At 42.2% G+C, this 11726-nt stretch overlaps 1 protein-coding gene across 2 annotated transcripts in view; it reads right to left on the bottom strand.

Moving 5' to 3' along the window:
• atp1a2a (ATPase Na+/K+ transporting subunit alpha 2a) overlaps positions 1-8736 on the bottom strand; it is a 35194-nt gene extending 26458 nt beyond the window's left edge. For both annotated transcript variants that reach the window (XM_070844541.1, XM_070844542.1), the window contains exons 1-7: positions 8639-8736; positions 7625-7699; positions 6150-6209; positions 5152-5355; positions 2481-2594; positions 1887-2021; positions 333-450 (exon numbers count right to left, since the gene is read on the bottom strand). In XM_070844541.1, the coding sequence (XP_070700642.1) occupies positions 333-450; positions 1887-2021; positions 2481-2594; positions 5152-5355; positions 6150-6209; positions 7625-7699; positions 8639-8650 (718 nt within the window). In that variant the 5' untranslated portion in view covers positions 8651-8736. The remainder of the gene's footprint in view (positions 1-332; positions 451-1886; positions 2022-2480; positions 2595-5151; positions 5356-6149; positions 6210-7624; positions 7700-8638) is intronic.
• Positions 8737-11726: the final 2990 nt, after the last annotated feature.

Raw genomic sequence — 11726 nt, 5'->3', positions numbered from 1 at the left:
TATTGATGAAGGAGCAGATTCTAATTTGAAAATCCTTTTAAAATGCTTACTGCATCACAGTTTGATGATTGACAGCAAATGAAATACCAACTGAAGTTCCCATCGGGTTGAATCTCAAATGGAAACTCTCATCAATAATCTCCATGCATTGAAAATTCAATAAATACACAGTGTACTGTAGGATGGAGAAAAGGCAGTTCTGATTAATTTCGCACTGAAACACACTCATTGGTTGGGTGGTAAAGCAAAGCTATGTTGATCTCCAGATGGCTACAACAAAAAGACATTTAGGGGCGATAAGGGACCATCTTGGCCAGATGTGGCCTACTGACCCTCGACACAGTTGGTGGAAAAGAAACAGATGTTGCGGGTCTCCAGAGGATTGTCGTGAGTGAACTCTGGGGAGCGAGTCTGAGGCTCAGATTCTCCTGTCAGAGACGAGTTGTCCACCTTCACAGGGAGAGAGGAAGAGAGAACAGTGTTAACCCTGCGAGACTGAGGCACAGACACAGGAGAGAGCGAGGAGATAAGACTGACGGGGTGGAAATGGAAGAAGCAGCACTCCTCAGAAACAAGTGCAGTGATGTAACAGTCATGTCATGTCAAAACCGTCTTCTGGTCTTAATGATTTTTCACACGTTCTTCTATAGATGGAGACATTGAAACCGCTGATCATCACTGTCTAATTACGCTGCTTCAACATTCGACATTTCGGAGAAATGTTCATCTTACAGCAAAAAAAGGTGTCATAGCTAAATACTGAGATCACAGAGAGAGAGACTGATAACATTTTTATAAAAAAAAAAAAAATCACCCCATCACTAACTCATGACTATGAAGAGAATTTTGCTTGAGCAACCTAACACAACACTTTTCATTTAACTCAGAATCAAACTGAATATGTGATGTCCTGGAGAGAGACCAAACTCATGTTCACACAGAGTTAAAACGTTTTCCGGGTGACTTAGATGCGGCAATAAGACACTATAGGATGTTGCACCCAGACAAGAGCTCTGCAGCCTGCAGCCTGCATTGTGTGCATATATCTGAGTGAAATAATGTCTGCTGGCAGCAAGGAGAGCTTCACTACTAATCATTCAGAAGCAGTGGCTTAACACCATTCAGACGATGTGCTCAATGGAAACTCTGACTTTTGTTATCTTGAGGGAGAGTCGAGTCAAAAATATTATCAACAGATGTTGAGAACTGTTACATGAATCCAAATGCTTAAGTAAAGTGACCTGATTCTTTCCTGATTTTGTCTGATGACCTTATGACAACCATTAGTTCTCTAAAATGTAGCGACATGGTTGTCGGTTACTCCACCACTGAAATATCCACTGAATTATTGAATGAATGGCCATGAAATTTTATACAGACATTCATGGTCCCTAGATGACTACTGAGGAGTACAGAGTTTGGAGTGTACCTGATATTTCCTCTAGCACCTTGAGGTTGACATTCTAGGTGGATTGCCATGAAATCTGGCAGCGGTTATGGTTGGTTTGTGCAGACAAAGTCATTAGGAAATACATCCTTTGTTCCCAGAAGATGTATTTTCTAATAACTTTGGTGATATTTTCTACAAATGTCATGTGATCTCAGGATGGCTTGCAATAACTTCTAGTCATCGACTGACTGTTATAATAATAGTTTGCTTTATGACCAAATACCCACAAAACCAATGACATTCCCATCAGATTCAGTTGTACTTTGTTTTAGTGCCAGTTAGCAAATGTTTGCATGCTAACAAACTAACTTTAGATGATGAGAGAAAGAAAGAAAGAAAAAAAGAAAGGAGTAAGAAGTAAATAGCAAGTCATTTGAGTGACTGTAATCTCACTGCGAGCTCCAGACTCCCCTGGGCTGAACCCCCCCCCCCCTACCTTGCATCCGCTGGAGGAGATCACTCGAAGGTCAGCTGGGATTCGGTCTCCCCCTTTGATCTCAACCAGATCTCCCTGCACCACAAGCTCAGCATTGATCTGCATCTTCTCCCCCTCCCGGATCACCAACGCTTGCTGGCATGGAGAGAAAGGAGGAGAGAAGGGAGAGGGAGTGCGAGGAAGAGAGAAAGAGAGAGAGTTTGGGAACAGAGAGAGGATTTAGTGAGAGTGAGAGAGAAGAGTGATAAAAAAGAAAAGTGGAGCCAGAGGGTACAGAGGTATGTGAAAGGGAGAGATAGAGAGAGGAATAGGGGAAGAGGGAGAAAAGCCAGGTAGGGAGAAGGAGACAAGGAAGGACTGAAAAGAGCCTAAATAGATTAAAGAATTAGGCAATCGAAGTGCTAGAGGTGGATAACACAAGGGGAGTTTTTATGCAAACACACTCACAATCCGAAGTTGGCTCAAACATTTATTCTTCCTTTGTGCAAGCTTATTAGGTTTCCACTCAAGTGAGTGTGTAAGCCCTACTTGAGGGACGGCTTATTGATTCTGAAAGCTCTGAGACTACACCAAACACCAAATGCATCAACTTACCTGTGGCACCATTTTCTTGAAGGAATCCATGATTCGGGAACTCTTGGCCTCTTGGAAGTAAGAGAAACATCCGGTGATGATGACCACGGCTGACAGCACCACGCCCAGATACAACTGAAATGGGGGCGAAACCGAGCCACAGGGGGGAGTCGGTGTCATTATCGACTTAGTTTGGTTCATGTAAGGGATGCTTAGCGTAGGAAAAGGGGATTTAAAAACCTCAAAACGGTTTTAAAACAGCAAGACCTTAAATGCAGAGTGTAAGAAAAGAGTTAAGAGCAAGAAAAGCAAAGGAAGCTCTCAGTCTTAGTGGAAGATTTAAAAGGAAAAGCCGTCCTAGGGCTGAATTCTCAGGTACTATTCCTGTCATTTTGGATGGTTCATTCAATTATAGTCCAAGTGAACATCTGTCTCCCAAACCCAGAGCACCAAGAACTAACACTCAGATTTGTGAGGCCACCAAGAGCCACTTTCTGAATCACAGCGTGGCTTCATAGACTCGTGGTTGCGTTAAAGCAAGTTTATTTTCAGTGAATATTTCATGTTTTATCATTGAGAAAGCTGTTATAGGTTCAGCTCTCACTGATGCAAACACGACAGCCAGGCACTTTGGATGAAAGCATCTGCCAGCCGGTGTACTGCGTGTCCTGGACTCCTGGAAAACAAAATTCCTAAACCCTGAAAAGTTTCCTTTTTGGAAGGTGCCGCTTTCATTTGACAGCAACAACAGAATGTTTTGCTCTTTTACGCTTGAATCTCTCTTTTTTACCGTAGCAGTGCAAAATCTTCTGAACCAGGAAATATATCTGTATCCTTAGAATATCACTTGTCGGTGTTTACAACATTTGCCTTCAGTTCAGTATTCACTTTGCAGCTCCTTGTTTTGTCTACATGTGATTTTTGCAGATTCAAGCTCAGCTCTTTTGCCTCTTCTCACTTCAGCAGACACTCGTTCTTGTTCACTAGCTGCACAGAGTCGTAGGTGTAACATCCGTCCAGGTAGGTGACACATATGAGGTTAATCAAGTTTATGTGATTGAAAGAATAGATGCTTCGTTTCCAGATTGTCAGCATGAATCTTAAAATATGGTAAAAGTCCCAGCAGTGCTCTCAGATGCCCGTGGACGCAGAGAAACTTCCTCGAACGCGTCCTTTCAGCTCAATAAACACATAAAAATAACGAATATTGTGTTTTAATCCAACAACAGCAATGTGTAAAGATCTGTTAGAGTGGATTTTCATCTTAAATAACTGCTTGTACATTATGTAAAGGCTCAAACTGCCAAAGCTGCAGGCAGTCAGGCTTTGAAGTAGCTCACCAGAGCATCCAGCTGTACATACTCAGTACTGAATATAGAGATTAAATCGTGGGGAGATTAAAGTTATCACGTGTGTGCATGTGCGTGTGTCTATCTACTGTATGTTACAGTATATTATGCAAGAGCTTAATGCTGTCTGGGGTTTGGAGAGCGCTAAATGATGATTGTATAATGACTCGGAGCCATAAAGTGCAGTACGGATGGCTGCCTGGCACCATGTGATCAGCGGTTGGTCTGAGCATTTATCCGTGCTAATGCCAGGATTGATGCCAGGGTCAGCGGTTGTTTTTACGTCAAACTCTCTGAAGGGGGGGCGGGAACTGTGAGTCTGTGTGTGTAATTATTCTATACTTGTGTGGACCAAATCATGGTGTTTTGGTGTGTTTGATGTGTTTGTTTTTTTTTCTTCCTTTTATTTTTTAATGCCCTTATGTTTTAAACATTTTCTTTTTCCCTTGTCTTTCTTTACACTACTACTCAGTGAATGTTGGCTCTGTGTTGGTCCATGTGACCTAGTTGCGGTGCCATTTTGGCTAGGACTCAGTAAGGAGATTTAGATCTCAAGAGGACACCCTGGTTAAGTAAAGGTCATAAAAAGAAAGGGAAGGGAAATCAAAATTTTAAGTAATTTTCTGGTTTAAGGTTAAGATCAGATGTGGGATTTGGTTTAAGTTGGGACATGCATCTTTGATATCATCATTTCTTTATTCTCAGTGAAATTATGATATTGTCTTATGGACAGATGGCACAATCACATTTAGTTATCATTTGACAAAACAAAATGCTGTCCAAATGAGCGATTCCAAATAAATTATAATTAAAAACAAATTAGTCATTTAAGATTTGTGTTACTTAGCAGAAATTCTTACCCAGCCCTTGACAGCATTACACAGGCTGCTTTATAAGCCTTATTGAGTGGCAAGCTGGGCTTTATCTCTCCCCAATGAAATTAAATGTAATTCACAAATTGGTACATATGCACACGAGTTCTGGAAATGTACAAGGATGGAGAATTTTTTGGAGAGAAGTGAAAGATAAAGTGGTCACCTTGATTGGATATGACTTTGAGTTTTTCCTCCCTCAGTGTATATTAGCATCTAAGGTGGACAGTGTAGAAATGAAAAGCTTATACTGTGCATACTTCTAAAAATGCTCCTATGTGGGCGCTTGCAGTTGGAACTGTATGTGTTTGCTTGCACATGCCACTGTGCATGCCTTCATGTCTTGTGCCAACTGTACCTGTATTATAACTGCAGCTCTCATTGCACCCCTGCATCTGTCCCTCTGTGTGATGAATAATGTAAGGCATGTGCTAGTACACATGCATGCATGTTTAACAAGCAGTTTCTCACGTTGTCATTGGGCACTTCGTCCTCTGTGGCCACCTGGATGCTGTAGGCCAGGAAGCAGAGGATGGCTCCGATCCAGAGCAGGATGGAGAAGCCGCCGAACAGCTGACGACAGAACTTGACCCACTCTGGGGTAGTGGGGGGAGGGGTCAGGGCGTTTAGACCGTCCCTGGCCAGAATCTCTGCAGCTCTGGCGTTGGTCAGGCCCTGAGGGAGAGCAATTTTTAGGAATGAATGTCTTTCTGCATGCACTGGGAATCTTATTACAACACAACGGCCCCATTTTCACCATGGCTTAAAAAGCAATTTTACTTCTATAGTTGCAGGACATCAAGTATTCCTGCCTGGCCTATTTAACACCACAAGTATAATAAATTGGGTGACTCTCCTCATCAAAGGTTTTATGCCATAAAACTGCTATATGTAGCTTTATTGAACACTTTTTTTCAGATTTTATGCCCAATAGTGTCTTGCTATAATTTAAAGAAAACCCATGTGAATATCTGATATAACACATTATAATTATACTAGAAAAACATATATACTGTCTCTCTTTCAAGCAAGGTTTTTGATATTTTTACAGCTTGTGACATTTTTGGAGCACCCCAGCTTCTATTTTTTTCAAATACTAATCTTCAAAAGATGAAATCAGTCTCCTTGCACCTGCAATGTCAAACTTAAAGTAAGCAGCAAATGTGTCTACAGCATTCATACTTTGTGAAGTGTTCGTATCTGCCTGTTTATGGGATTGTAGGAGTTGTTGCATCAAGGTGTGTATATTTGTTTGCATGTCTGCGATTGAGGGATTAAAGATGAATGAGGTTCAAGGAGAGCCGGGGGTGTTGCGGTTGATCTATCTTGACCCGAAGCAATGCTTGGTCTCAGTTTAGATGTCACTCTCAGTAAAGGCAGGCAGAGATCATATCTCTATATGGGATATTAGAACAACTCTTTGTTGTGTGCAAGTGTAAATGAGAGCGCTTGTGTGTGTGTGTCGTTACCTGTGTGAGGTCCACTCCGTAGCGTTTTCCCAGATCATCCAGAGATATTTTGTGGTCGTCCTGCAGGGATAAAATGTTTCAATGGAACAGAAACAGTCATCACAGTCATTTTAATTGGCCAGGTTGTCTTTGACATATCATGAATGGGAAGCAGTAGCACATTCAACGTTATGCTGCTATGTGAACTGATGCAGTATGGCTGCAGCTACAATGGGAAATGTAATAACTGACCAGAGTAATGGTCAAATAGACCACAAGGGTGTACTTCTGATGCTGCACACCTCCACCTCACTGAAAAAATACTTTATTCTCTGTATCTGACATAGATTCAGTGGGTTTATATGTATGATTAATTCCTTCTGACAGATCAAAGAGGTCAAAGAATCATGTCCACTCCCCCTGCAGCAAGTAGTGCTGAAATAAAGATGAGCAAAAATGTGACCCACTGAAAACTTGCTGTACACAACAGCTCCAACACTATTAAAAATAGCTTAAGGTATATTGTATTTCTGGGTTCATTTTGCTGCTCGACATCGTGTTTGTATTATTATTCCTGTGCAGCTGGCCAAATGCCACCTCGAGATATTTCCACTGTCGCTAAAACGGAGTTTGGTATTGTAGCAACAAGAATTTCAGCAACCAGCTGTCAGGATGGTGTCAGTCCAGCAGAATGAAGGGCTGCTTTCTTCACTCAGTCATACGACAGCAAGAATTCCACCAATTTCTTCACCAGCATAGCCTCAGAGGACCACAACGAAATGCAGCTGCAAGTGATTTGGCCACAATGCCCAAGTGTTCACAAAGCAGTTTGCTAGTTAGGCTTTATTTATATGCCCCCAATATCGATCAGCCATTGTCTGGTGGTTGTTTATAGGATTTCTGGGACAAAAATGTAGGAAATCACTGACTGAAAAAGCACACAAGGCAGGCCGATGAAAGTAAAATACTTGATCTTGAAAACACTTGATCACAAAACTGCTCCTGTGTTGCGCTGACAGTATCCACGGAATTCTTTTCTTTAATCAGTCACAGGCCAACTTGATAATTGACAAATCCTGCTTTACCAGAGATGCTACATGCAACAAAACTTAGCCCAGTTTTTATGGGCATCACTTGGCTGCGTCTTGACAGCACCTCAAAGAGCTACAGCTCTGCACAAGACAAAAACTCTGCACTACACTGCTGGTGGCCCACAAATTATTCAGTATCTTTCTGAGTACAAAGAAGAGCAGCCAGAGGGTGGGAGAACAGATAGGAGAGGACAGGCTGCCTTAGAACTCATCTTCAACTGACTACACTAAGCAGGCTGGATTGCCATTTTGTTTACGGGCCACTGTTTTCATTTATAGCCTTGTTAAATAACCTGGTGTCTTTGGCATAACGCTATTTGGGGATCATTTTGGAGCAGCAGCGATGGAATCAATCACTGTGCAGAGTGAGTGTGGGTTGGAGCAGTGACAGCTTGTTTTTCTCACCAAGGCCACCTCCTTCTTCAGCTCATCCAAGTCCCTGTCCTTCTTCTTCCTCTTTCCTCCATTCTCGGCTCCACACTGGAGGGAAAGACAGACATTAACATACATCAGGCCCGAAGGCTATCGTCCCGAGACTTCTCATGAAGTAAGTGGGAAAAGTCACGTGCTTGCAGTCACATTGTGCTTAGGCATTTACATTCATAGCCAACGTTTTACAACATCAGGGTTAACACAATGGACTTTGTGTAAACTGGTTCATTTCAATCTCCTGGAACTATTGGCAAACCATTCACTGAATGAGAAGGAGAATTTTTTTTTTTTTTCCTAGTAGTGAGAGTTCCTCATTTGTGTGAGCGAGAAAGTGTGTGTGTGTGTGTGTGTGTGTGTGTGTGTCATGAACAGTTGGAAGAATGGTGCATCATGGAAATCATCTGCTGCTGTCAGTCTCCTCTTAGCAGCACGTGTGCATGTCAGTGAAGGAGGAATACACAGAGAGAATGAGGGGAGAGTGTGAGCAAGTGACACACTGAAAAAGTAATCAAAAAAAGCCAAAGAGGGAGCACAGAGCCAGTGGAGTGCCTGGAATGTGTCTGGCATAGCAATTTCCCCCCACTGTGTGTGCGGAAGATTACCAGCCTGTCCTCCCATAAAGCTAAATGGAATAGGCCTGATCGAGAGAATAAAAACAAAATTACATAATTACCCAAGTAAACAGCAAGCTGGGCACAAAACTTATTGATGCGAAAAGCCATCATCCTGAGATGTTACTGTCTTTGAAAAAAAAACACACACAAGGAGCATTCTGATGCTCAGAAATATCAAGCTCTGCGGATGCATTTAGTATTTTTCCATGATGCATGTCCACTCCATATGCTGTTACTGTACATAAGCTTCAGTACTAACACACAATGTCATAGCCATGTTAATACAGCAAGCAAGGCCTTGGGTAATAGAAAAACACTGAGATAAGAACTTCTGAAAGTTTTTTTTTTTTTTTTTTTTATCAAGAGAACTTACCCCTTTGCCCATGGTGGAGATCCAAACGTCGGCAGGTTATAATGTGAAGGACAGAGCTCAGGGGCCACACCACAGCTGGGACTTCCCACCCCCACGTGTGGGTTTTTTTGGGCCTGGCACCCCCACACCAAACATCCCGTTCCCTCTCTTCTTGGTCCCTCCTGTCAGGGTAACCTGAGCCATACAACCCACCCCACCCTATCCCTCCCCACTACTCCACTCCTAACCCAGGCCCCCCCTCACCCCCAGTCATCACCAAACACACATACAAAGGGGGGGTTCTATGTGTGTACCTGCAGCTGCTCAGTGCACACACATGGCCCCATGGAGAACAACAGCCCATCAATCACCGCTGTCAACACAACAAATGAAATCTTGCATTCCAACATGCAGTATTTATAGTAAACATGATAACGAAGGACAAATTGGCCCTCAGGTGGTTAGAGTGCAAAGGAAGCTGTGTATTCAGCGCACAGACTGACTTCAGGTCTGTTCAGCAAATAAATCCTGTGATAAACTGTTTAGTCGTTTGTTAATTGATCCTCAAAGATGAATTCAAATTAGCTCATAGCCAGTACAATTAGCTTAAGGTCCAACATATTTATAACATAAGGTGGGTCACTACCACTGCGCCCACACAACAGATGCAGCGAACGATCCTGTCAGTGCTGCGCACCACCTCTTCTCACTAGTTGGCAATTACTTTTAAAGCTGATTTTACGTTTGTACTCTTCATACATGGCAATGCCTCTGATCCTGTATGAGCTGTATACTTTGATTCATGTATGAGGCCCCGTAGTGGGCTGCTTTTCAAGGTTCCAATTTTTCAAGGATATGTTTGTTTACTTGCTTGGTTGTCCTTAACACTGGAGGACAAACCAAAAACACGTTTCTCCTTTCAAATAGATATCAATATACAGATTTACATTTTAGCTATATTTTCAGTTAGGGAAGTGATCAAGAAGGTCACTTTAAATCTCAACGGGTCAAGAGGTAAGGGTTTGTGAAAGCTTACACTTTTCTTGGCTCTAACTTAAGGGGGTGACAAAGTAACGTTGAAAGGAGAAATCCCAATCAGTTATCACTTAAAGTCGGAGGTTGAACTGTGTAACTGTCTGAATATGAAGCAGAGCAGAAAAGGTTATGTATGCTCACTGAACCCAGCCTGCAAGTTTAGTCAGAGAAAATTAGGCCACTCTGAAAACTACACCTCGTTTTGTCACCCTGTGCAATAAGAAAAGGTTGTAAATGGTCACAAAGCATTTATGTACAGTTCAACATTACTTTTTGGTAGTTGGGTAAAGGGCATGCTGAGCACTTTAGTCCTCACCTGCTGCCACAGAGCAGAGTTTTGATTCCAAAACTAATTTCCTTTTGTATTTAAAAGAAAACACTTGGTGGTCTTTGTTGAGCTTTTAAAACATCCAGATTACATACTCTAAAATGTTCTCATTGTGTATGCAAATGTCTTTGGATAGGCTAATAAGGCTAGTGGAAGGACTTTCGTCTTTTGAAAAGTTCATGAAAATATGTCTTGGCAGAGAATTTTGTGACAGATTTACACAATGGGACTTGGAACAGTAAGAAAAGGAGACTGTAGCCATTTTCAGCTGGGTTTACTTTGTCTTCTGTCGACAACAGCTGCGCTTGGGGCTTTTTATTTACTTCCTCTTTACAACATATTATACAGAGTCATCAAAAGTTGTTAGCGCTCTGGAATTATCACAAGCATTAAAATAAATGTAAAAAAATGTAAGAAGCTCCAGTCTTTTCAAATAAAGGAAGGTTATTGTGCAACTATGACTAATACAGTTCATAATACATATAAAACATGTTTAAGAGGCATTTTAATGCTGTTTGTCTTATGTCAGGTGTCTGTGTGGCTTTGCTGAAAAAGAAGAAAACATTCTAACTAATCCATTTGACTGGATAGTTAAACAGCGACTAGTGAAACAGATCTCCAGTTATAAAGATGTGGATTTTAGCACCTCCATTCCCGTTATGAATTTTAAAGGAACATTCAAGTCTACTATCCACCCTGCATATCAAGCACACAGATCACAATCCATCTTTGGCTCAGGGTTGGGGAAGGAGCACCTTTAAAAGAAAGCTCTGGGGGAAGAGCAGGCTCTATCTGTAGTGATACATATGGATTTTTGGCTTGGCTTAACATGTCAGATAAGTTTCTTCCTCCAAAGCTTTCTCCCACAGCAAGCACCTTCCTCCCCTTTTTTTCTCCCCAGCCGCATCGCGCTGAATCTGAGGCTAACCGAACCCTTATCCATCCCTCATCTTCTCTCTGACACCCCACGACAACCTCCATTTCCTTTCGTCTCGGAATAAAATGTGCACCAAAGAGACAGCCACACAGTACCTTCAATAACACACAAGGTCAGAAATATAATGACATATTCCGTCAAATACAATTGCATTTGCTCCCTACATCGATAAACATGTTCTCCATGTGTCTTCGTGTACACATGAAAAAAATGTCTCAGAAAATATTATTTGCTTTACTTAGGGTGACCATAGTGTTGTTTTTTTTTTTGCTTTGTATCGAATCTCATTTTAACACTCTTAACTAAACAAACATATACATAAAACACGCGTCGTATTTGCAACCAGAGGAGAGCTAGCTAGATTATGAGTTTCCGTTTGGCGTCTTCAGTGAGAACTAAAGGTGGATTTCTGCCCATGTGTTTTTTTTTTTCCCTTTGCCAGAAGGGGGCAGAGGGGAGCATTTTGGCATTCGAACCAGCAGAAAAAAAAGACAGTGAGGGGTCGGAGGATGGAGGGAAGGCGGGCTGGCAGGGGACATGTCTTTGGGGGAAGTGGCATTTTGAAGGTCAAGCGAGAGGGCGTTCGTCGATCATTGGGCAAAACTAAGGGAGGGGGAGAGAGATGTCCGTCACAGAGTTCCAAAAAGAGAAAGAGGAGGACGAGGAGGAGGAAGGACAGACGAGAGAGGAAAGAGGAGCAGAGCATTGAGCTGTAGGCCTGGCAGTCAGATAAGGAGAGGCTTAAAGAGCGGAGTGGATTGTGTATAGGCCTTTTCTGTGGGGGAATAATGCGGTGCAGAGTCACTAGA

The sequence above is a fragment of the Pempheris klunzingeri genome, chromosome 15 (genome assembly GCF_042242105.1).
Source record: "Pempheris klunzingeri isolate RE-2024b chromosome 15, fPemKlu1.hap1, whole genome shotgun sequence".
NCBI lineage: Eukaryota > Metazoa > Chordata > Actinopteri > Acropomatiformes > Pempheridae > Pempheris > Pempheris klunzingeri.
This window is presented reverse-complemented; position numbering and strand designations above follow the sequence as displayed.